At 33.6% G+C, this 26,651-nt stretch overlaps 4 protein-coding genes across 5 annotated transcripts; 3 read left to right on the top strand and 1 right to left on the bottom strand.

The window, feature by feature from the left end:
* Positions 1–19: 19 nt before the first annotated feature.
* Positions 20–2,232, bottom strand: LOC120249336 (protein NODULATION SIGNALING PATHWAY 2). The gene has a single exon (XM_039257835.1). It carries the CDS (start codon positions 2,230–2,232, stop codon positions 721–723), a length of 1,512 nt encoding a protein of 503 aa, XP_039113769.1. The 3' UTR covers positions 20–720.
* Positions 2,233–10,152: 7,920 nt separating this feature from the next.
* On the top strand, positions 10,153–14,825 carry LOC120250577 (penicillin-binding protein 1A-like). Of its 2 annotated transcripts, XM_039259404.1 has the most exons (6): positions 10,153–10,649; positions 11,256–11,381; positions 11,854–12,007; positions 12,189–12,318; positions 13,144–13,405; positions 14,442–14,825. In XM_039259404.1, exons 1-3 carry the CDS (start codon positions 10,260–10,262, stop codon positions 11,929–11,931), a joined length of 594 nt encoding a protein of 197 aa, XP_039115338.1. In that variant the 5' UTR covers positions 10,153–10,259; the 3' UTR covers positions 11,932–12,007; positions 12,189–12,318; positions 13,144–13,405; positions 14,442–14,825. The 2 variants fall into 2 exon arrangements, with proteins under 2 accessions (XP_039115338.1, XP_039115337.1); XM_039259403.1 differs by lacking the exon at positions 13,144–13,405.
* A 978-nt stretch (positions 14,826–15,803) lies between these two features.
* LOC120283460 (selenoprotein K) lies at positions 15,804–18,346 on the top strand. The gene is made up of 4 exons (XM_039290155.1): positions 15,804–15,915; positions 17,511–17,614; positions 17,701–17,848; positions 17,950–18,346. Exons 1-4 carry the CDS (start codon positions 15,897–15,899, stop codon positions 17,985–17,987), a joined length of 309 nt encoding a protein of 102 aa, XP_039146089.1. The 5' UTR covers positions 15,804–15,896; the 3' UTR covers positions 17,988–18,346.
* An 854-nt stretch (positions 18,347–19,200) lies between these two features.
* Positions 19,201–22,015, top strand: LOC120249479 (uncharacterized TPR repeat-containing protein At1g05150-like). Its single transcript, XM_039258000.1, has one exon. It carries the CDS (start codon positions 19,316–19,318, stop codon positions 21,701–21,703), a length of 2,388 nt encoding a protein of 795 aa, XP_039113934.1. The 5' UTR covers positions 19,201–19,315; the 3' UTR covers positions 21,704–22,015.
* The last annotated feature ends 4,636 nt before the right edge of the window (positions 22,016–26,651 follow it).

Raw genomic sequence — 26,651 nt, 5'->3', positions numbered from 1 at the left:
AAATCCTATATTCACAGCCAAATGGGAATTTAATACTTGTTTGTATTAGAATCTCATAAATTGCAATATTATCGTTTGATTTTTTTCCCCTTATCTATTAAGCATCGTTGATTATCAGCCAGTTGGATTTGGATGACATCTCCACCTAATTTTATTGTCTTTCATTTGTTAAGCATGTGCTATGTTTTATGCAGAAATGCAAGTTGGTAGGGTTTGTTGTGCCCTAGCATAATTCATGCTTAGTTTAATCAAATTCAGGCAAATTTGGTGTTTTCTTGTTTTTGATAAGCCATAATAACAAGACCACCTGTCAACTCTAGTTCCACAAATTTTCCATATCTTAGACATTTTACTAAAACTTCATTATATGCTTTATCAAAGTCTTCCATCAACATAATTATATATAATGATAGCCTTTATTATCTATCATGTATAATCATAATATCAAATTTTTAAAACATGGGCCTGATTCATTATTGTGCTTGTGAGTTGGGCTTTGTTAATAATCGGCCTGGTCGGGCCCAATATGTGCATTATAGAATCGGACTGCTCGGACATTTCTATTTTTAATATGGTTTTTTTCTTCCAATAATTATCAATATATATATATATATATAAACTAAGACAAGGAAACGACAAATAAAACGCAACAGTAATAACAGTAATAACAGCGCCACAAATATAACCAAATACAGTAAATAAATAAATAAATAAATAAATCTAAATGGACGGTGAAGATTCCATCATCAAAACATCCAAGTTCCCATCCAACGGTGGTAACCAAACAGAAGCAGAAAGAAGCCTCTGAGACTTCCAAGCAAGCAGAAGCTTATTAACCTCCATCTCTTCCACTCTAAACCCATCATGAAACAACCCAATCAACAACCTCGCTTGACTCTGGTTAAACAAACTCAACCCAACTCTCCCAAACCCCATCCCCACCATCCATTCCGACCACCCTCCACCACCACCACCTTCTCTTCTATATGCCCTTCCCACTGCTCCGGCGATCCTTGGCCCCATGAACACCTTCTCCACCAACTCCCTTGCTTTCCCATGCATTGGAAACCCTGCCTCTAATGAATCACTCACCGCTGAGTACCTTTGCAACACCTCCATGAACCTTCTAACAAACCCACCATCTTCTCCAGCTTCTTCTTCTCCACCTCTTCCTCCTTCTTCCTCTTCTACTACTGTCACTAGTTTTGCACTCAGACTCCCTGCTCCGGCGAGAAACGATGCTACTGACGACGCTGACCTTTCCGGTGAGTGAGGTACATGGAGCATGCAGTTCATTATAAGTGCTTCTCCTTTGACTACCTTGACTGCTGATGGCCGGAACTTCTCATCGGAGTCTAACCGGCACTGACTGAAGGAAAACGGCTGGCCGATGCTCGCCGCGAAGGCTGCCAACCGCCGCCCTGTTTCTTGTATTGAACTCATGCTCCTTTTGCCTCCACCACCGCTGCCGGTTCTCGTCACGGCCGTGATCCTAAGATGCGCCGGCGGTGATGGCCCTTCATTACGTGAAGTTAGAGCTTGCATTAAAGACGCCCATTGAATACCTTCCATGATATCGTAATCCACTATGTGAATTCTCCGGTCACCGGCGACAGCCTCTAGGATTGCTTGGTTGGCCGTGAAATGACCGAATTTTATATATGGTGACATGTCTTGTAAGAGCTGAAAAGCAGCAAGCATGTCATGGTTGTTGTTGTTGTTGTTGTTGTGGTGGTTGTTGTTGTCACGGTGTCGACCGGCACCGGGTTCGAGCAAGCCGGATAATGCATCGGTGAAATGCACGGCAAGACGTTCAATGGTGGCGCCGCCAGTCACCGGCAACAACTCCTTGAGCCGAACCAATATCACCCGGGCTAATTCCCGGCTATTTTTGTCGCCGGCAATAGCCTCGGCGGCGGCCATTAATAAATGGACTAGTTTGACGCCTTTGAGGTCGTCGTCTCCTTTGGATCTTGGTGAGCTTGGAGTGCTGGTATTGGTGCTGCTGATGCTCATGGTGGTGGTGGTGGTGGTGGTGGTGGTGGTGAAGTCGGTGGAGTTGGAGAAGAAGAGGGAGTTGAAGTCTTCATCGGAGGCGGGGCCGGAGAAAGTGACCCAGTCAATGAAGGAGTTCCAGTCCGGCCATGGGAGGTCATCGTCGATGGCGGCGGCGGTGGTGGTGGTGGTGGAGCTGCAACCGGAGATGGGTTCTATTGATCTATGATCCTCCATGACTACCTCCATCATCTTACTTAGCTTTTTATATGTATTATTTTTGGTTCTTAGTTCATATGCTTATTATTTATTATGTGTTACTCTTGCTTGTTAGCTATTTATATATATATATATAGAGAGTGAGAGATATGGAGATGAATGGACTAACTTTTGGGGTACAACATGATGATGATGATGATGATGATGATGATGATTGATGAAAGTTTAATTGTTGTTTAAACTAATGGGTGGAAATTAAAATAAAAAAAATAAATCAATAAATTATTTGACTCAAATTATATGTATATATATATAAATAATACAAAATACATTAAATTTCAAATATTAATTGTAATTTACTAGTTTTATGTAGACAGGAATAATAATATATATTATTATATTCCTAAACAGAGTAAACATCAATTTGAAAGTTTTGCAAGATTCCCAATTTAGTTTGGCCGGCAGAGATAGGTAACTTGATACTTGGTCTGAGAGATTAGTTTTTGGAGTATAATCTTGAGACAATGAACTTTTAAGTACATGACATACTTGAAAAAACATTTACTAATAAACAAGTTAAATCAATTAGTATTATTATTGTTTTTAATTCACTGGTTTTTCTGGTAGTTATGTGTTCTAAATTAGTCCAGGTGAAACTCAAATATCTATTTGCTCGACCAATTTTTGTTAGTTAAGTAAATTACTTTTATTTTAACAAAATAAATAAGTAAAATACTAAATTTTAAACTTAATATTTACGTAAAAGATTCACAAAGTTTAGAGTCCAATGAATTGAATTCAATAATTACTTAACATTAAAAAATAATTAAAAATTAAACTTGATTTTTTTCCCGACTTCACTTGCAAATTAAATTGAAGGGATCTAGTTGGATTATTAATAGAGACATTTGAGTCAATAATCAAATATGTAGTGATTGGGACATTGGTTGCACTTTGATTTGAAATGTGTTCATTTGCGCACTAAGAATTAATTAAACTTTGATTTGTTCTTGAGTTTACCAATTAAGAACTTGTCTTAAAACTATCAATTAAAAACATTGTCCTTTGTTATTTGTTTGTCAATTATTTGTCATTTTATCAAATTCTTCTCCAAAATCCCAATGGCAACACGAGAACACAACCTCTTTAACTCTATTGACTCATTAGTTAATGGATCTATGGAGAAAATGAATTAAAACATAACAAAGTTCACTGTTAAATGAAAGGGATTAATAACAACAACAAATTTGGTATGATTATTTCTAAGGGTGCAGATGAATGAGTTTTGGGTCAAGTCTAGTGATTAGAGGTCAACCATTGTCCTTAACTTGATGATATCTTGACCTAATTAGTCTATTATGTTTTGGTCCTTCTAATCTTTAATTTTTATACGGTGATGTTGGTTGTTGGAGAAGCTCCTTTCATGGTTGGGGTTGACATTCCTTTCTATTTTTATTTATTTATTTTACTTTTTTAAATTTTACTTTTTTTTTATTTGCCAGGGTAGAAAAATATAAACAATTATTATTCAGTATATATCTATATTATTTAGAGAAAAATGATACTAACATTTGTGATTTATTCAAATATTTAAAAAGAAAAATGATGCTAAAAAGGTAAAAACTATGGATATAAGTCTATCATTAACCTTAAATTTACTTTTTGATGTTCTTTTAAAAGAAAATTGATAATTTTTATATGTTTTGTTGTGTTTTTGAACTTCTTAATAAGAGTTAGTTTGTAATTACAATAGTTACTTTAACAAAAAAAAATATGTTTGCCTGTTATTTTCAATATATATGTGGAGGTATGAAGTCAAATAAAATAGGGGAAAAGAGAAAAATAAAAACAAACACTGTTGATGAGGAAATATATATTTTTTAAAGCATTATATGAAAGCTTATATATATATATATATATATATATATTAAACAAAAAAGAGTTTTAAAAGTAATTTAGAACTATTTTAACCTAAACAAATATTGAATTCCAATAAACCTTTCTATAATTCTAATATGTTTTATCATTTTTTTAATAGTTTTGTGGAAGATACATACATATATATATATATATATATACATAAGAAATCTAACAAAATGCATATAAAGTCAAGGGTGTGTACAAAGGTAATGATAGTCCGCACATGCATTTTTACCCAATCGATACAGGATTAGGTTGCAAATCTGCTTTTATTGTTAAGGATCTTTGGTAACAGTTAGTGCATTTTGAAACTAAGTAATAAAAGTTCCGTAAACCAAGGCATACACAATTGGGTCAATATCATTAGATCAACAGTTTTTTGGTTGTGGAAGATAGTTTTTAATTACAAAAATTGGTCATGTGAAAAAGAATATCTTTCTATATAATTTTTTTGATTATATTATTTTGATAGTAAGAATTATATATATATATATAATGAAGAGAAATCATTGCTAATTAAGCGGTAACTCACCACAAAGTACATAGGGCTAAGGGATCAAACCCTTGCTATTCACGCACTGCAAGTACTATTCACTAGTACTATTTGCTAATCTTTGTGTGGGTCCCATGCAAAAAAACAGTGATAGGGTGTTTGGTTTGAAGAAAAAGAATGAGAATCATTACTTACATTAAGGAAGCCTTTGTTTGGATGTGGAGTAATGGGAGTGGGAGAGGCATGGGAGGGAATTCCTATGCTCTCATTTTTTAGGGGAGTGGGAGAGGAGTGAAGAGGTATGATGGGTAAATTACCTATTTACCCTTTTACTTTTATAATTATAAATCTAAATAATTTATTATGATAATTATTCCAAAAATACTTAAATACAATATTAATTATAATAAATAAAAATGAATAGTATTGAAGTGAACTATTTTAATTTTAATACTTAATTATTGAAATTAAAGTGAATAATAATTGATATGAATGGTTATTATGATTTAATTTTCTTAATTAAAGTTAAATAATTATTTATTATATTTAAATAATTGTTAATTAATGATATTAACAAAGATTTGGATATTAACAAATAATATCATATGTGAGCTATTAAAATTAAATATCTATTTATAATAATGAATTTATTTTAATACTTAAATAATTTAAAAAATAATTTTTACAACCCATTACTATATTTATAACAATGATATTCATATGCATAAATGGCATAGTAGTCATTTTATTATATATTTCTTTTTTTATTCTTTTCCATTCTCAATAAACTACTTTTCCAATCCTTCCAACTAAATATAATTTTTATTCCCATGTCTTTTCCAATCCCCTTCATTTTCATTACTCCTTCATTCCTTTCCATTGCATTCCTTGCAATCAAACGGCCCTGAGTGTTTTCTCCTCTCTAAAGTTACATGAGAATGGGTTTTCCACTAGAGTATTGTTAAAACATTGTAATTAATGTATTTTTATATTTGTTTTTCCTTGCGTTTGTGACTTTTTATTAGTAGAATGACTATCACTATATGTGAAAGAAGTATACATTTTTTTTATGTAATAAATTAACTAAAACTTATCAAAACTATTAATTTTTATTATGTTTTAATATGTTCAATAGGATAATAATTAAATTACATGTTTTAATATGTTTTAAAAACAAAAGGCATGCAAAGTAATTTTACACTATTTTAATCAAAATAATTATTGAAATCCAATGCACCATTTAATTGAGAGAAAAAAAAACTTAATAAATTACAACATTAATAATTAGGCTGTAAGATATTTAAGTCCTATGCACGAGGTTGAAAGTTTAATTCTCTACCCATACATGATTAAGGTATAATAATAAAAGTGTGTGGCTGATTGCTTGGCCATATTATATATATATATATATAATAAAACTTTTTTGGGTTGTTGATAAATTTTCTCTGCATTCAAACATATCAAAAATTCTGAAGAAGATAAATTAGTATCTAACCCTAACTGGTTTTAAGTACATGAAACCGATGTGTGGTATAAGGTACATACTACTTTGGAGGAAAAAAAAGGAAAAAAAAAACTTGATAAATATAATCCAAAGTAATTTATTCATAGATCTTTCTTGACTTAGAATCCACTTGTAGATATTAAAAACCACTTGAACTTATGGATTTTAGTGTAAAATAATTTTTAATCTAATAGATTCTTTCCCATCTTTATTTTATATAGATTCGAAAGAGCATTTTTTTTTAAATAACTTGTTTAATATAAATATCAATGGAAGACTAGACACATTATCATCCAATTAGATGCTTTAATCATAGTTTATTATGTGTCATTACATTAGCAAGGTTTATTTAATTAGGGAAAGAGTTGTTTAAGAATATATTATTAATTTCCTATAATATAAATATTTATTTAAGTTCACATTGGAGCTTTCTTATAAATAATTGAAGAATATACTTGAGCATAAACGCCAAGGTCTTCTCAGGTATGATGAGATCTTATTCATTTAATTTCTACTCATATGAATGTATATTATAACCTTAACTGTTTCTTTAATTACATTAACTATTCACAACAAAACAATTTAATATGGCAATTACTCACCAACTATTGGGTATAGATCTAAATGAGTTATTAAAAAAAAGAAAATATAATTGTCAAAATATGTTAATTTGAGGTGTGTGGGAAATTTTTTCCATGCATTATATATATATATATATATATATATATATATATATATATATATATAAATAAATGTTGGATGGTATTCTTGTATATTGGTGGTTTATTTATATATCTATCTTTTTCACAATTTTATACTCCATGACTTTATCATAAACCATGGATATCAATTTATATAATATTTTTTATTTTTTTATTTATTCTCTGTTGAAATAATGTTATTTTCACAAATTAACTGACAAAATAGCATTATTATTTTTCAGGGGACTAAATTTTTTTTTTTAATAAGTTTATTCAAAATCACTCTTATTCTCATTAGAGAAAACAAAAATAGCCGGTTTAAGTATTGATAATAATATTAAGATGAAAAAAATATAATATGAAGTATTTTTGAAGAAGTTTTTCTATTAATAAATTAGCAAAACATACATTTGTACTACCGATATAAAAGAGTACAATGCACTTTTTTCTCTACGTCATTTGTTAAAGGTGCTTAATTTCTTAATTCTTGTTGCCGTCCAAATATGCAAATTTTTATTTAAAAAAACAAGGAAAACAATGACATTTGGCATATTTTCACAAGTTAGCATCATTTCAATCACTGCTATTAAGCAATATTTGCATCGATACCATTTTATTATATTATTGAATTGCCTTGTTACCCATTCATGGATCGGTCTAAAGTGATGGAAAGTGACTTGAATTGTTTTTTTTTTTTCTTTGCATCATCACCAACAATCATCGATAACATCTCCTTTTTTATCATATATATTTTTTTTAATATAAGAGTGTGTTTTTTCTTCTTAAACATTGGATGGAAATGTTTCCTTCTTTATAAAATTAAGTTTCAAACACACCATAGTTAGTAGATTGTCTCTTTCTTTACAATTTATTCAATGTTTATGTTCTTTGTACTCAGAGCAATGATTTGTTCTTTCCTTTAAAATGAATTTTATTTTTCTAATTTCATTGTCTTCCACTTTTACTGGTTCCTCTCAAAGACTAAATCTTTACTAAATCTTTACAAAATTATATATATATACAGATACATAAATTTATCTCTTGTTCTGTAAGCAAACTCTCTCTCTCTCTCTCTCTCTCTATATATATATATATATATATATACAGATACATAATTCAAGTTGTTATCCTAGCAATGTGAATGATTATTAACAAAAAAAAAATTTAGCATCATTAGAGTTAATATATAGTTAGGATGATTATAACTAGGACCGCAAATTGAATTTATATTATAACTTTCACATTACATATAAATATAATTTCATGTTTCTAAATGTTTCAGAGGATTTAAAGACAATTAGAAGCTTTGTCATGAGATGATAGCTACACTCTTAAAAACAACTACTAGGCCGCTTTTGACTATGATATATATGACCTATTTCAGCATTCATAAGTTCATCATCAAGCATCTTTTATATTTTATGTTTCTATTTTTTATTCAAAATATGAATGATGAAGAACCGAAATATTTGACTTTAAACTGAGTATTAGTCGGTGATTATGAAAACTAAAACAAAGATGAAATATGAACCATCTATTCGTCAAGACCATGTGTTTAAATATTGTATGATATATGTTGATTTATATCATCTGTAGATATTCTTGAAATACATGCTTATTATTTAAGGATAATAAGTCTTATTTAATTTTTATCTTAATTTAAGTATTATATCATGTAATATTTAACCATACAAAATAGTAACATGGATATCATCTTAAAAATGATAAACAAAAGTATAGAGATACTTGACAACTAATGGACTTATGCTGTTTGTTTTGTAATATATTAATATTATGTTTGTTTTAATTTGAAGTGGTTTATTCATTTTTAAAAAAAAAAATAATAATAATAATAAACAATAGTATAGAGATGCTTGACTGGGAAATAAGAATGTTATTAAGAGAAATTTTTTATTTGATTTCACAAAAATCTGACTTAATTAATTTTAATTTTAAAAAAATATTTTAAAATTTAAAATTTATTTTTAAATAGTAATAATTGTTCATTATATTATTATTTAAAAATTAAATTATTCAATATATTTATTTAAATCTTATTCTCACAACCAAACAATGTATTACTATTAAGTTTTTACTATATAAAAAACATAAGTGGAGATGAACAACTTATTAACTTAAGTAGATTTAATTAAATTATTAATTATTGGCATGGGGCCTGGGCTAAGTATCTCCAGCTAAATTTGGGCTCGTGGGCCTCATTTCACCTTCATTCAACTACAATATTCTAGAATCAGCTATACAAAGGCCTTGCTATATTTTTTGATAATATTTTTTTTTTGAAGTTAATTACTAATAATATTTATTTATATTCCAAAGATATTATTATTATTATTATTCATTTGAAAATCAAACAATAAATGGGAAAACATAGAGAATGGGCAGTGAAACGGTGATAAATTGAAATAATCAAATTATTAAAATGGAATTTTTGAAGTTCATATAAACTTATAATTATTTATAAATATAAGATATTTTTATAATAACAAATATTTTATATATGCTTTACTCTTAAATTATAAAATAAATTTATTTTTTATAAATAACATGCTTTAAAGTTATTTTAATTTACTAACCATTTGAGAGGATAATAAAAGCAGTAGTTTATTTTATTTCACTTAAAAAAATTAAAGATTCAACTCCCTTTCAATATAATAGTTATATGTGCAATAGTTTGGTCTTGACTGATATGGATGTTGTTGATAAAAATGTGTGTTTCTTGTCTTTAGATCCCATAAATTGGGATTTTTCTTTATTAATAAATAATTTTCTTTGGATGGTTTCATTTATAAATGTGTGATCTAAATAATGTATATATATATATAATATTAAAATCATTCCGAATTAAAACTGGTTAAAAATTAGGCTCGATTTATTTACAAATAAATTGAATTCTCATCAAGAAATAATGGTCGATCAATATGAGACAAATGAATTTATAACACAAATATATAATTGCGATAATAAATATAGAAATATCTAGAAATATTATTGTCACACTTAACATGAGTCATTATTAACATATTATTCTTGTCAAAATAAGTGGGGTTTTTTTTTTATTGGATCACTAATTACAAAGCCCAATAATTACATTGGATTCCTCCAAACAGCAAAATCAAACCAGTCGAAGTGTGACAAGTGTCAGTGGGTCCCACTTGTCGGGCCCACGTTTAAAATAAGCATATCATTTCCTCGTCAAATCCACCGTCGGATTCGCATCAAGATTGATGACAAAACTCCATCTTCAGATAATTGTACGGTGGATCTCAGCCCTCTCACTCTTCTAGTTAGACTCTTATATTAGCTTTGCTCCGCTCAGCGATCTGGTCACCGTACACCGCGATGTCCCTCATCTCCTCCTCCGCCCTTCCCGTCACCGCCATTTCACCCCGTTCCCACGTTTCCACCCATGCGCTTTCCCCATATAACCCTCGTTTCCAAACCCAAAAAGATCAGATTCCCTCCAATATGCGCGTTTCCCTTCGCTTCAGAGAAACCCGTCCATTTCTTCAGCCCGGTCCCGTTTCTCGCCGTTTCCGCCGTTTCCGCCGGATTCTTGTTCTTCCGGTCGTTTCTCAAGGTCCTCCCGCCGGACTTCTCCGATCGATGGAACCAGCTGCTGGCGTTCTCGGAGGGGGCGGAGACGAAGGTTACGCAGCTGCCGTATCACTTGATCCAGGCCGTGATGGCGTCGGAGGATCGCCGGTTCTTCTACCATTTCGGCGTCGATCCATATGGGGTTGGCCGGGCGGTGGTTTACTTCCCTAATGGCGGCGGTGGGAGCACCATCACTCAGCAGGTCAGCGAGCTTGAATGCTTCTTAATCAATGCTCAATGTTTGTTTGTGATTAGTGTGATGGAGTTTGATATTTGATATAATCGGTGGATAATGGAGATTGGATTGAATTGTTGTTGCGCAATGTGTGTTTAGGATTGAGGGAAAGTAGAGGTAACTGAAAAGAAAACAAAATTAGGGTTTAATATCATTGAAATTGAAACCTTTGGTATGAAATTGTATTAGATTTCATTGAAAAAAAGGGAACAATGCTGTTATTTGTCAGTGTGGAGTTGTATTTGCCTTGATGTTCATAATTACTGATTCTCTTGTATGGTTTATTCTAAGTAGTATCATAGGAATTTCAGTCATACATTTTGTATATGTTAAATGTTGAATGGGTTATTGATTATATTGGCACTCTTGTTGTGATCCTTGTAAAAATGTTTGAAAATTTTTCTGTTTTGTGATGCATCCCTCATTGTCCAATTTTTGAACTACTGATCCTCAAGATTGATGGATTTGTTCAATTTTTGTTTTTTTTTTTGTTTTAGTTTCAAACAATGATGAGAAAGTATGGTACTTCGTCTACCTTTTGATGACGACTTGAAAACTGTTTGTCTATTGCAGCTAGTCAAGAATGTCTTCCTGACACATGAACGTAAAATGTCAAGAAAATTTGTTGAAGGGATATTGTCATTGATATTGGAAAGGAGACTGTCAAAATGGAAAATTTTGTACTCCTATTTGAATAAGGTATCAATTTCGAATTCAACCATCACTGCTTTCAACTTTAATTTGTTTATTTTTCTAAAATAGCAAATACTATACCTTGCTACCTAACTTGATAGGAATTTTATAGTCTTTAGGTGCTTGCCACTTGCAATCTATTATACAGCATGCACAAATGAAGGTTTTTGCTATGTAACCACTTATTTTATTAGTAAGTTTGATAGTTCCAATGGTAGTCATAGAGATGAGGTCCTCTTCTACTGTATACTAATATTTCTGAACCTTGTAGAACAAAGAAAGGAAACGAAAAAGACTCCTGAGAAGTGTCTATCTAATCATGTATTATGTTTCTTTTTGGATGCATTATATTCATTCCTGCCATCAAAGTCATGCATTGCCTGTGCTAACCAATTTCCAGTGTAACATCTATTCTTCTGTTTTATGTACTTGAAGAGTACTGAGTCATACTAAGCATTTGCTTGAAATTGTTTTATAGATGTACTGGGGTCATGGGAAATTTGGAATTGAATCGGCATCTCTTTTTTTATTTTTGGAAAGCATCCTGCCCTCCTAAATGTTGGCGAGTCTGCATTGCTTGCTGGAATTTTACCTGCTCCTGAGACTTTAAGCCCTTTTACAAACCCCCAAAAGTAAGTTACTTGATTTTGAATATAGACAATCGTTTTTTTCTCTGTTAGGCTGAACTCTAGTCTTTTTTTTCATTATCCTATTATTGTCATATGAGATGGACTCGTGTTGCACATTATATGTTTGCAATGAGCGCCTTTTTATATGATCATTTCAATCTTTTCTCTTTTTCTTTTTTTCAAGGGGGAAGTATTCACAAGCCAGGGTGTTAAGGCGAATGGTGGCAGCTGGTTTTCTTGATTTGGAGACAGCGCTCAAGATTGTGAGCCAGCCTCTTTCCCTGCGAGCTGATGGGCCTGTGCCTGCAAATGTGGTAATATTTTTGCACAAGATTTTGGGTAGCATCCTTGAGGACCATTTCCATTTCCTTTTGATGATCTTATTCATATCAAATATGGCAGGTTTTTTTGAAGTTGGAGGGTTAAATATTTTTTTGGAGCCTTCTTCGTCAAATCAATCCATACACCTAGAATCCCATATTTTAGGGTATTAATTATTGTCATCCACTTCACAATTTCCAGTTAGCTTACTCGAGAACCAGCACATTAACTCACTTAACAAATATTTACTTTGTGTTTATTTCTAAATAATTTACTAAACTACATATCATTCATAATTATGGTTAATGGTAAATGGAGGTTTTCTGGTCCCATAGCGCTGGCTCATGGCTTATCTATATTATTTCAATGATACTATTGATAACCTCTAAATTAGGGAGACTTACCTTGTTGGAGAATTTCATATGGACTTGTCAACCATATTTGCTCCTACTCACTGACTAAGACATTTTATCATGGGTAAAGTGTAAATTACCTATGTTGTGCGGAGTAAATTGTGATTATGTAGCTTCTCTTTTATTTGCTAGAGTGAAGTAACTTTTCATGGTGACTGCCATAATCCTATCTCCTGGTATACTACATAATATGTTCGTGTCATACACTTATACTTTCAATATAATATATGATAGAATATCCTGTTTTAGAAAGAAAGATTGAGAAGGTAATTAGTACTTCGTCTTGGTTGTGATCTGATATTTAATTTGCAAACCTGTGAATTGCTCATGAATGTAAACTTAGGATCCAATATTTTTGATAACCAGAACACTGAAGATCTGGTCTGTTTTATGTTTCTTTCGCAGAAATAGATGTATCACTGGTTGTGGGAATAATTGATAAAGTACTCTGATCTCATATTTCACTAGCTTACTGCATGGTTCAAAAATGTTTTACTCCGAACATTCATCACAAAGTTGAGATTTTTCAGTAGGACGGGTTTCTTATCTTTGCTCATACAAGAAAACAAAGTTGGTGTTTCTACGTCAAGATATGAGGATGTGATGATTTAGCTGGTGGTCATTTGGCTGATTTTTCTATTGGAGGCATGAAGCTCTTGTGACTAAGGTCACCCCATTGAACTTGTTGTTGGCCATGTGGCTTGAGGAATTATGCTGATTATTTTGTTGTGTCAGCCTTCCAGCATCATTGATACCTACTCTCACAGTATTCATCTCTCATAATTGTTCGTTTCCCACTATTTGTATTTAGACTTACACTAATCATTATTTGTGAAGAAGTTTAATTGAAGCACCTGTCCTTCCAAAAGATCTGATATGATTATATATCTGAAGGCATTATTTGTGAGGAGTATATAGACCAACAGTTCTTTTGAAAGATCGTTTATGATTATGGATTCAAAGATCTTATCTGTGAAGAATTGTATTTGAACCATCAATTCTTTTGAATATAATGATATAATTATAGCTTCAAAGACATTATTTGTGACGAATTGTATTTGGAGCATCAGATTCTTTCAAAGATGTGTTATGATTATAGATAAGAAGACATTTTCATCATTTATAAAGATTATTAGGTGCTTTTCTGATCTCCCATTTATAGTTATTTGAGCTGATAAGAAAGGTTTGAAAAAATTCAGTTGGTTAAAGTGAATTTAGGTCTGCTATTGCTTCCTCACTGCAAAATTGTGCAAACGAATTACTTACTGTGATTGCTTGCTATATACGAACCATTTAATTAACTTCTTTAATTTATTATTCTGCGGGACTTGAACTCTCTTCTGAGAACTGTGAAGGCAAGACAAGGCTATGGAGGAATGTGATCTATTATAATTAGATTTGACTATGTTGTGCCATTCAGTGGACCATTTACCTATAAACATTTTATTTAGTTGCCATGCCTGCTGGCAGGAGAGCAATTGCATGGATTGTATTTCCAGTAACAAAGCTTAAGTAGACATGTGTGAATTACTTGATAACCAGTGTGTCAGTATACTTGTTAAAAGCATTTATCCTTGTTTGATTTGATGAATGACATGTTTCTAACATTCTAACACTTTCATGGCATATTCCTAAGAAACGTCAGAACTCTAAATTGCTTGTAAGTTTTTATCAGTTCATGTGATCTATTTCTATTTTTGCAGGAGCAAGAGATGTTCAACACACAAATAAGGGGAAAGTCAGCTATCAAGAACAATTGGGACTGGGAAATGGCCAATGCATCATGGGAGATGAGGGATCATATGGAAAAATGGGCCTTGATGAAGAATAAAAGCAGTCGATGATCATTTCCCTTGCAAAAGTAGCATGAACATCCACTTGGGAACAGGTAGTAAATTGCAGTATGCCTGATGTGTATGGTTCCCCTGACAATTCTTTACTAAATTTGTTGTTTAGTTCCTCAACAAAATAAAAAATCTGGTTCAAATCCAATGCGCGAATTGTACGAGCTATAACTATCTTCAAGAAATAAATTTACTGTCAATGTACATCGTTGAATGTAATTATCAGGTTTCCATAGTTTTGCATGTGGTATTGCTGAGCTGAACAGATTAACTCTTATTTTATGCCTGCTGGTATTGTATCATCAAGTTAATATCTCAGTGGATTTCTCAGACCTGCACAAGTTTGCCAAGGGATCTAGTGACTAGGAATTGAGATGTTCTTTGAAAAGCAGAAGCTTACAGCAGGTACCAATCTTTACCATCTGGATTTATCTTATTGGTATGCTCTATGAGGTGATGGCATTGCCATATTGAGAGACATCATCTTCTTCCATCCTGTCAAGAGTTTATTGGGATAAATATGAAATTTAGATAAACACATAAATAATACTTCTCAGACCATGGTTATCCAGAAATTATTATCCATTCAAAAAGACACATTAATGGTTATCCACTTATCCAATAATTATTATCCAAAATTTTTTAAAATTTTCAGAACAATGTATTTATTTGCTAAGCCTTTCTATTTCAGAACAGTGTATTATTATTATTATTATTTTTTTGAAGAACTTATTATGTGTTATAATCCTGGCTTATATATTTTCAAATTTGGAAAGAAAAAAAAAAGGTTTAATTGTTGTACAGATTCATGTAATTATGTATTTTCTGTTCTTTTAGTCCTTATAATATTTTTAGGTACAATTAAGTTATTATATTTAGTTGAATTAGGTCATTTTAGTCCGCTGTGTAGATGGGCAAGTATAAATTATAAAGATTTAATTATATTTAAAAATATTACTGTAGATTAGAATGATCCAATTCGACTAAATTTGATAACTTAATTATAATTAAAAATATTAGAATGATTAAAAGGTCATAACACGATTATAAGGATATGTACGGTAATTTAAAAAAAAAATCTCATTTAAATGTCATATAAAGCTGATAACAACCAATAAGGCTCTGCCACGGAAGTTCTTTATGCTGACGTATGACCAATAAGAACTTGCCACGTCAGATTGGTGAGGTAGGCTTCTCGTTAAGTGTGAAAAATACACGTGGAGCTTCTCGAAGTCATCGTCTATAAAAGGGCGTCAAGCGTCTTCTTCTTCTTCTCAGAGAGAAGACTCCGAGGCGCTCGAAGGAACCCTAGCCATGGCATACGTCGAGAACGGTAATTGCTTTGATTTCTTTTTCTATAGGTTTTCTGGTTTTTATTATAGATCAAATCGAGAATTCAATAGATTTTGGTAGGGTTCTTGTTTAGTAGATCTAATTGGGGACGAGAATGCCTTTCCTTTATACCTTAATTGTTGTTTCTGTGGAGGATCAGGATTATTATTAAAAATTAGGGTTCTATGATTGTTGTTTTGTTTGTTGAATTTGGTTTTCCTATTGCTAGTTCTCTGGTCTGTGATAATTTAGAGCAATTTCAGATTGGATCATAGATGGACTAATTATTTCTTGGTTTAATTATATGTATCGAAATCCGTGATTTAGATTTTAGCCCTGAGATTTAGGTTTTGTGTGAATGTTAGGGATTGTTGTTACCTTCTTAAATTGTTGTTATTTATCCTTGATTTGAATATTAGGAATTGTTGTTTCTCATCCGAAGTTGTTATTTTATTGGTTGAATTTTCATTCCTACTCTTAGTCGTCTGGTCGTGATGATTTAGGGCAATTTCAGATTGGGTCCTGGGAGGACTGATTTTTGTTTTTATTTTTTATTTTTTGAATTTAATTAAAAGCATTGAAATCTGCAATTTTATTGGAATATTTGCCTGAAAACTGGGGTCATTTGTATGCATGCACATTTATGTTGAACATAAGGAATTTATTTGAACATCTATGTTTTGAACTTGTTATTGGATATTTTTTTCAACTGCTCATGGAGATTCGTCTCTTGTTGATGTCCTAGAACTGTTTGCTTTATGTTTCTTGGTGAATGAATTGCAATGAATTCATGAGTTAATTGGGTCGAGATTGCTAAACATACTTTGGGATAAACTATTCTTTATCACTATTTTATTGATGTTGAGATATGATAATTCTATTAAACTCACCTTATATTTTTTTAGCTTTGTAATATTCTTCATGTCTTTACCGATTTCTCTGTCTCTGGCTGTGTTTTTGCATACCCAATTGTGCATATAATGTTGTAGGACTTTGTTCCATATTGAAAAGAAATGATTCATTGAAATATTGAGAGGTTTGCAATTGAGAAATGAGTTTGTGGCGGCTGGAATCCATCAAACTCCAAGTTATAAATAATCAAACTAAGTTTTTTCCATAAGAATTACATGAAATTTTTGGTGATTGATCTAGTAGCAATCTATTATTTTGCTGCTTTTTTTATTTAAGGTGAATGTGAGGGTGTGTTGGTGAATTTTTTCCCCCTTAAAGAAATGCCCGTGCATAAGTTTTTGTCTGTGAAATTTTTGAGTGACAAAGTAGTCATTTTTTATCATGTTCTATCATCAACGAATTTGGTAAGGTGTTTCCTCATTGTGACTGAAAGTGTGGTGCTTCAATTTTACTGGTTTTGATTATTTCAAATGAATTTATAAACAAAACCGATACTGTTCATGTTTGTTCAAAGGCTTAAATCTATACTAGTCATACATGCGATGGGCACACGCCACACCCACACGCCCGTTCGCGCACACACACACACAGAGGCTCGTGCACACACTTTGTATTGGAGTTAATGGAAGCCTATTCGTTGTGGCTAATTAAATTACCGTTTGTATTGTTTGCATCCTACCACAGGTGTTATGAAACCAAAGAGGACAATCTGGAGATTGAGCATAATCAGTGATTTTTTCTGGGCTATAGTGAACCTCATTGGGGTGTTTTTCATCACAATGTTCTCCGTATGCATAACTATATCTCATTTAAGGAATCTACATAACCTTCTTTAAACATCTACTTGATACTATCTATAAACTGCCCTTTTCAGTTGGACAAATCAGATGAGTACAAGAAAGGCACCGGTGCCACAAAGAGATATGGTGGTGGTGGTGGTGGTGGTCCTGGTGGAGGTGGCGGCCCTGGAAGAGGACCCCGTGCCCCTCGCTTCATGTCTGATATGCGCTCAAATGACCACAGTAAGTAATCCATTCAAGTTATACATCCGGCAACTATCACATTGTACATATTTTCATATTTATAATCATTTACTCATCATCTCCCTAATCCTTGCTTACAGATTCACTTCCTGCCTGTGGCTCCTGCTGTGGTGGTTAACACCCATGAAAATGGGAATGTTTGGAATCAATAACAACGTCTGTCCGCATAAATTTGGTGATATAGAATGCAATATATGAAGACTTGAACAGTGGATGTAATTTGTTGGCCTTTCCTTTCTCAACTACATTTAAATGGACAAACAACTGGTACTTCATCATTAATCGTGTTCCCCTCTCCAAGCAATGAAGTTTGCATCCATCCCACTAACATCCAGCTTTTATGTTGTTTATTAATTATCACCATACCAAACAAGGGCGTTATTATTAAGTTTTTATGTGGAGAATGTGACAAACTTTTGACTTTGTTTATTTATAAACAAACCAATGATTAGCAAATAAAGCACCTATTATTATTGACTGCCTTCTTGTTAGTGGATAACCACTCTCTGCACTAAAAGCGCGCTAGCAACTTAAGAATCTTTATGGTAATAAGTTTATGAGAATAGATAATCTATATGTCTTTAGATTACTGTTTTTAAGGAATATTTAATCACAGTTATTAGATTATATGTTCATGAATATTGTGTGATACTGTAGAATACTTCATGATTATCATAGTCTAATGTAAACAATTACTCATTATATATATATATAACAAAAGCGCTCATAAATGAGATCAAATTGGACTGAACCCTAATCACCAGTCAAACCGGACCCATTTCATCCTCATTCTTACTATCCCTCCCTCTCATCGTACCCTACGGGGCCCACCACCCCAAATTGGCGGTAATCAATTGGCTCCGGCCCAGCCTGAACCAAAAGGCCCTGCCTTTAAAAGCAACAGATTAACGCACGCGAAAACTAACCCTAGAAAAAGGACCACCCTCCATTCCCCTGACCCTCTTACTCACCGTACCGACCTTTATTAGGTTCTCTTTTCACATCTAAAACCCTCATATCATCCAAGAGCCAGCACATTTCCTCTCTGGCACTACAATCATTTAGCTGTCCATCCTCAAACAGCTTCAAAGGCTGGGGCCCATCATTCATCCAATGGAAAACGTGCCACTCAATCGCTCCCAATTTTCCCTGTTCAGAATGAAACAGCTGATCCAACCCAAATCCCTCTCTTAATTACAACAAAACATTAACAAAACCATTAAATGTAACCCACAAATCTCACCCACGAATACAAAAGTTACCAACACATCCATTGTGGGCCCCTTGAGAAATGATAGCTTAGCAGGCCCATGCGGTCCGAATTTTGGGTCTCCATACCACTCCTTCCCTCCTCTTCCTCTCTCGATCGCAAGAGATATCCTACGGAGATCGGGTAGGGTTAGGGTTAGGGTTGGGACGTCGTCGGAGAAGCTCTCGGCGGCGGCAATGGCTTCGAGGGAGGTGAGGGCGGAGAAGGTGCGACGTATATTTGATCGCTTCGATGTCAACCGTGATGGTGGGCTCGACCGGGCTGAGATGGCGGCGCTGGTGATCGCCGTGAATCCTCGCGTGAAGTTTAGCGACGAACAGATCTCCGCCATCCTTGACGAGGTATTTCGCACCTACTCCGACTTCATCCTCCCGCACGACCGTGGCCTGTCCTTCGACGGCCTCCTCCGGACCTACGACGATGGCGCTGGTGACGTTGATCGGGACTTCGATGCCCTCGGCCTCAACCTCCCTTCTTCACCTTCGCCTTCAGAATTGCCGTCGAAGGAGGAGGTGGCGGCGTTGCCGCCGCCGGCTCCGAAGTCGTCGGCTGCGTGGGCGGCCACGCCGAACCACGGCATCGCTTTCGAATCCACTTGGTCTCTCATCGACGACCTTGAGATCCTCATCAAGCGCCTCCGGTCGAAGCAAATCAAGAGCAGCACCGATAACAACAATAACAACAACTTCGATTCGTACTCCGACGCCGGGTGGTCGCGGGAGATCGGTGGAACGGACCTCTCGGATCGACGGATCCACTGGGATGATTCCACGCCGGAGTATGCAACTTTTGTCCGCGAGCTCACTGCTCTGCGCGCCCGCGCCGACGGCGCGCGAGCTAGGGAGGAGGCCTTTGATGGGCATATGGCTATCGGCCGTGGGCTCTACGAGCACCAGCTTTTCCGCGAGTCTCTCAATAGCTTCAAACGCGCGTGCGAGCTCCAGCCCACCGACGTCCGCCCCCATTTCCGAGCCGGCAACGCTCTCTACGCTCTCGGGAAGTATCCAGAGGCGAAAGAGGAGTTTTTGCTCGCATTAGAAGCTGCGGAGGCGAGCGGGAACCAGTGGGCTTATCTCCTTCCCCAAATCCATGTCAATCTTGGAATTTCAATGGAAGGCGAAGGGATGGTTCTCGGTGCTTGCGAGCATTACCGTGAGGCTGCCATTCTATTCCCGAGCCACTTCCGGGCTTTGAAGCTTCTTGGAAGCGCCCTCTTTGGTGTTGGTGAGTATCGGGCAGCTGAGAAGGCCCTGGAAGAAGCTATCTTTTTGAGAGCAGACTATGCGGATGCACATTGTGATTTAGGATCGGTGTTGCATGCCATGGGGGAGGATGATAGAGCTGTGCAGGAATTTCAGAAGGCTATCGACTTGAAGCCAGGGCATGCTGATGCCTTGTATAATCTCGGAGGCTTGTTTATGGATGCTGGCCGGTATCAAAGAGCTTCTGAGATGTATACTAGGGTCTTGGCTGTCCGGCCAAACCATTGGCGTGCACAGTTAAACAAGGCTGTTGCATTGTTGGGCGCAAGGGAATCAGAGGAGGCAAAGAAAGCTCTGAAAGAGGCATTCAAAATGACAAAAAGAGTGGAGGTCTATGATGCCATTGCTCATCTCAAGATGCTTCAGAAGAAAAAGAAGAAGGTGACAAAAGGGGCTGGTGGTGATGGGGAGGAGTTTGTTATTGTTGAGCCATCCAAATTTAAGAGAGTGGGAAGGAAGACAACTCTGAGGGTAGATTTGGCAAATGCATTGGAGATCAGGGCTTTCCAAAGGCTCACGAGATTGAGTCGCTGTGATGCAGATGTCTTGAAGAAAGAAATGAGCGAGACAGATGTCCCTATATCTTATTCTGGTAATGGTATTCCTGAGAAATCGATTCGCAAGGCTGCCTTAGAAGTGATTCTTCGGAGGATGTTGAAGTTTCTCAAAGCTGAGACATTCCAGGGAGCAATGAAAGCGATCAATGAGAGGGTCCTCTCTGTCTTGGATGTGTCTGGCTCAGGACGAGTGGATTTAGGCATGTTTTTTGCTATTCTTGCTCCCATTTGTTCAGGTCCTACTGACAGGCGGAAGAGAGTGGCCTTTGATGCATTATTATGGAGGCCTAACAATGAAGGTGGGGCTCAGATAAGAAGAAGTGATGCACTTGCATATCTTAAGCTATTAAGAGCTGCTTATATCCCTTCTCATAGCACCAGTGATGAATTGCATGGAGAAACTGATAATTCAGTTGTCTCATATGCTGAGTTTCTTGAGATGTTTAATGACCCAGATTGGGGCTTTGGCATATTAGCCACATTGGCAAAACTTGAAGCTGGGGATCGGGTGCGCCATGGCCGGCATACGTGTTCAATATGCCGATATCCAATTATAGGATCACGATTCAAGGAGACCAAGAACAGTTTTAGCCTGTGCAATCGTTGCTACAGCGAAGGCAAAGTGCCGTCTGCTTTTAAGCAGGAGGAGTACAAGTTCATAGAATATGGAACAGAGAGTGAAGCTCTGAAAGATAAGTGCAGCTGCTTTAATTTGCATTCAAAGAGCTTGGAAAATGATCCTTAGCTAGTTAAATGACCTGCATATGTCCAAGTTGTTAAAGGTCCAATCATGTGCCTCATGTTATACATATTTGTTTTTGCCATGTATTATTAGTAGCTCTTGTCCTTGTAAACTACTTCTGTAGATCCTCTTGCTGTTTAATGTCTAGTCCAACTTGTGTAGTTTCATCCATTGTTTGTTAGTGCTTCACTGGTGGCAATATTATGAAAGAGCTTTTCTCTATTTGTTGTAATCCCTAGAGCCTTCTTTAGGCCAACGTGATTAACCTAGTCAAGAATTGTAGATTATATATGATGCAACGGACTTTGTTTTCTATGTATTCCCAGTGTTAGAAAGGAGGAAATTGTACATACATGTTTTTTTATTGTTATTAAATCTACTTTAGGTCATGTTATATCGAGGAATTCAGACACAGTAGGGTTTTTTTTTTCCCGTTTAAGTCTAATTTGTGTTTTTGTTTGTATATCTAACTAAATCATTGGTAGAGACAAGGGTTCTGTGATAAACCTGCTTGGTTTCTGCTTACAAACAGATCTAATTCATTGAGTAGATTTAATAGGGAGGCAAAAGTTCCTAAAATTTTCTTGTTAAAGATAGCAGCACTGATAGCAATCCTGTGAATAGATCATTCCAGCAATGATGATGAAGAAAAACTTTTCTTGAATGAGTCTGTCGGAACCTTCAAACATCCTTTCCTTTTCTTTTTTTTTTTCCTTTTTTCTTTATTCTTTATAGGATTGATTATTACACCTTGATATCTAGACTTGATTGTTGCATTTGTTCTTGAATTTGTGCTGAATAGTCATAACCAAAGGAGTTGGTATAGTAGTGAACATTACGGAGACAGAAAGCAATCTTGATGAAATAGTGTCTTGTTCTTATAATAGCCAATACCACAGGCAACCATATTTCTATTATATAAGTAGCCCTGGTTTGAAATGTGAGATTTTATTGTTCTTTGGTGCCCAAAATTTCATTGACGTTGTTTGATGATTCTTTTACTGCAATATGTGTATTCCCAAATATCTGCGAATACTTTAGTGCAAGTTGAATTTATCTCTTCCTCACAGGATTGTACATTTTGAGGCATCCTAACAACTGCTCTTTCACAATTGTTTCCATTTGAACTCCCATCTTTCATGATATCAGAAAACAGATACATACAGATACATGCGTTGTTAACTTTCTGCAGATGTGCCTGCTTATAAACTACACTCATTTCATATGTAGTGATTCAATGTGATCATTCTATGTCTAGCACACCATTATGAACTCACATGTTCTTAACTGAGAACGCTCAATCAGAGTGATTATTTCAAGAAGCGCAAAGTCACTGCTCTGTTAAGTTGTTTCTTTCCCATCTTTATGACCATTTTAGTGTTCCGTCTGTGTTCATTTACGCACTTATCATTGTCCAGGTCACTTGATTTTGCTAGAAAACAATTCAGGTGTAGAACTTGATCATTCTGGCATCACAGTTCTTATCACCTTCCTTCAGTTAAATGAACTTTGTGCATTGAATTAGAGGATATCCTCGCAAATCCTTAGAACATCGGCTAATTATTGTCTGGATTTCTCTTTCTTTTTTGTCGACTTTTTCATCAGATGTTTGCTGGTGGCTCTTTGACTTAATGGATAACTTAATTAATTGTGATAACTCATGTTTGTAACCAATGATGTGAAGTTGAAGATAAGGAAGATGAAGAATGTATTACAGCACATGAAGACTGTGGGAAGTATCATTAGGCCTGTGACATGCTGCACATGAAGGAAAGGCAGTGTGCATCCCAAGTTGTTTTTGTATATTGGATAAGATAATGAAAGAATACTTTCTTTGTGACCTTTTCATTTGAGGCAAAAAAAAATAGCTAATAAACAATTGCCTCTAAAAAATTTTCCTTTTTTTTTTTGGTATGTTTTTTTTTTATCTATTTTGTTGATTAATTGAATGAAAAGGCTTTTTTTTATTATTATTGAATGATAAAGAAAACAAAAAATTAGCACAGCCATGATTAAAATTGTGTGTAATTGTTTGTGCAAATTAACTCTTCAGTATTTTAAAAATTATATATAATAATCAAAAGTTTGTGCAACTTTTTAATCAATTTTACTACATTTAAACATCAAGATTATAAATATAAATAATGTAGTAAAAAATCTAGAAATAAAATAATTATAAGATATGGGTTTTAGATAATACTAAAAAATTTAAGAAAAAGTTTAATTATTGATATACTATTCTTAACGAAAGTGATGTTAAAAAAAAAAAGAAGAAGAACAATCAACAACAACAACAACAACACAAGTCACTAAAGAGTATTTGAACGGTTGCTATTTATATGGTTATCTTTCTCAATCAAGGAAAGAATAAATTTTAGGCTTATGGTTCTCAACAAAAGCTTATTCAAATCATTCAATAAAATTAAACATAAAGTTTGATTTTGATGCTATAATTAAAAAATTATAGTTTTGTCTTACCAAAAAAGGAAAAAAATATATATATATATAAAAATTAGACTTGCTTTTAAAAAAGCAACTAGCGAATATTTCAAAGCTACTAAAAAACCAAATTTGTCTGTATATCTCTCATAAAAAATGCTTATACTTCTCCCCACGAAAAAAAAAAATCAGCATATACCACTATATTTTATTTGAGTCAATAAAATTGGTTATAATTATTTTACCCACATCACTATCACTGATACAAATATTTTATTAATTTTAGTAAAACATTATGATAATTGAAAACATATAAACAAGTCATGATCACTTAGCTACCTACCTGCCTATAATTTTGAATTTTATCATTTAAACTATATATATATATATAGCAAAAATCAGTATTAGTGTTTCCTCGTGATGAAAAATTTGTAATCTAGTCGATGATTTTTCCCTTATGTGAGTAGTTTGTGAGATTATATCACATTATGTATGTAACCTATGAAAAACCAATTAGTTGATCAAAATTGTGATAAATGATATAAATTGTAATAAATTAAAAATATTAATTCAAAATATTTATAGTTTTAGATGACAGGTGAAGATAATTTACTCCAAATTTTATCATAGAATAAGTTTACTATTGACTAAGATTATGATTTTCTTTTTTATAAATGTTATATACACCATGACATTTGCACGAAACAAAAATTAATTATCTAACGAGTGTGTTCTTATAGAATCACATGGAGTTTAAATAGAAACACATACCCACAACCAGAGATCTACATTGTATTCAATGAGATTTGAACCCGAGACTTTTAAATTTCTTGCATTTGCTTTTTACGTTTGTTTGCAATTGCAGGAATATATTGTCATTAAAGAACTTTATTATGGTTTCTTTATTTTATCTTGTGACTTTATAGGCAACTTTTTATGCTATTATTATATTTTTATTGTTAGAGTGGAAAAAGAAGATAGGGTGAATGATCAAAAAGAAAAATAAATAAATAAAAGGTCTCATGCATTCAGATTCCATGTATCCAATCCAAGCTTTCTTTGCAGAGAACCTCTTCCTTTTTTCACATTACATGTTCCTCCACATATATATATTGATTGACACACACACATACACGCACACACACACTTTATTCTATGGAGAGAGACAAAGAGAGAAAAGATGGGTAGTATTAGTTTGTTTTGCAACCACCAATAAAGAAAAGTAAAACATTAAACATTAGTATCCTAATCCAAAATCTTATATTTGATCTCCCTTGTAATAATTATTATCAAGGTTTATCAAAATAAAAGAAAAAAGATATATAGCTATTGCATCTTTCTAAAACCTTGCTTCATTGTGTTAAGTTCTATACACACACACACACACACACACACACACACACACATATATAACCAAATTAGTACTCTTCACTTTCTCTCTCAAAAGTAATCTATATATATATCATGAGATATCCTAATTAGTTTCTTATTACAATATGATTAACATATATATATATACATATAAGTGCACCAACGTAAAGATGGATGCATGCATGCATGGAAGAAGAGAGAAGTAGTTGAGTACTCATTAATCTTAATATGATAATATTTAAAACTAGAGGGAAAAACAAACAAGATATGAAAATGAAAATTCCAGTAAAATGGGAACTGCTCAAAGTGGTTAATTTTCACGTCTTGTCTATGCCTGTTTTATATCTTTAATTACCAACCTCGCATAACATTCTTTCAAAAATATAGTGAACAACTGTTTTCAAGACAATGTCAAGTACTTGTCTCTAGTTTTTCAAGAATGAATTCAAGAATGAAAGGGATGAGACTTCACAAAACATGGCTCATTTCTCAAAAACTTTACACTTATTAATGTTAAATTAACTCACCATCTTTTCTTTCCAAATCTTTATAATATAAATATATATATAAAGATTAGAGCTATATATGCTTTCATTTGAAAATCTTTATACTTGGAATCTATACTATACCTTCAAATGGAAAGAATCATATATAATGTATTTGTTAACATTATCCTATCTAACTTTTTGGATGAGCACTAGAATTTTTTTTGCTACTTTTTTATTAAAACATTTTCACAATAAAAAGATCACTTCTAAACCAGTTTATGAGTAGGTGAAATTCATGTGTATATGGTTTCATGTCTCATTATTCCTCTCTGACTCTTCTCACATGCCATTTGTCAATACATGGCCCCACTTAACCTTCCAATCAGAGACTGCCAAATCTACAAACTAAAATAATAAATATAACAACATTTGTGACTTGTGGTTAAGTCATTGACTTGTTATCAAAGTCACACTTAATTATAAAACTAAGAATTGTTTTATGATAATTTGCTTAATTCTCACTTTAGAGAGACACATGCAGAGAGACAACAGCCACCATTTCCATTTAAGGAAAGCTGAAAAACAGTGAAAACAAAAGTTGTTTGCTCAAAAGAAAAGCAGGTGGACAAAGCCTGCATGAACTTCTTGTGAGC

The sequence above is a fragment of the Dioscorea cayenensis genome, chromosome 19, assembly GCF_009730915.1.
Source record: "Dioscorea cayenensis subsp. rotundata cultivar TDr96_F1 chromosome 19, TDr96_F1_v2_PseudoChromosome.rev07_lg8_w22 25.fasta, whole genome shotgun sequence".
NCBI classification, from domain to species: Eukaryota; Viridiplantae; Streptophyta; class Magnoliopsida; order Dioscoreales; family Dioscoreaceae; genus Dioscorea; species Dioscorea cayenensis.
Note: the sequence above shows the minus strand (reverse complement) of the source record. Positions and strands in the feature narration are given on the sequence as shown.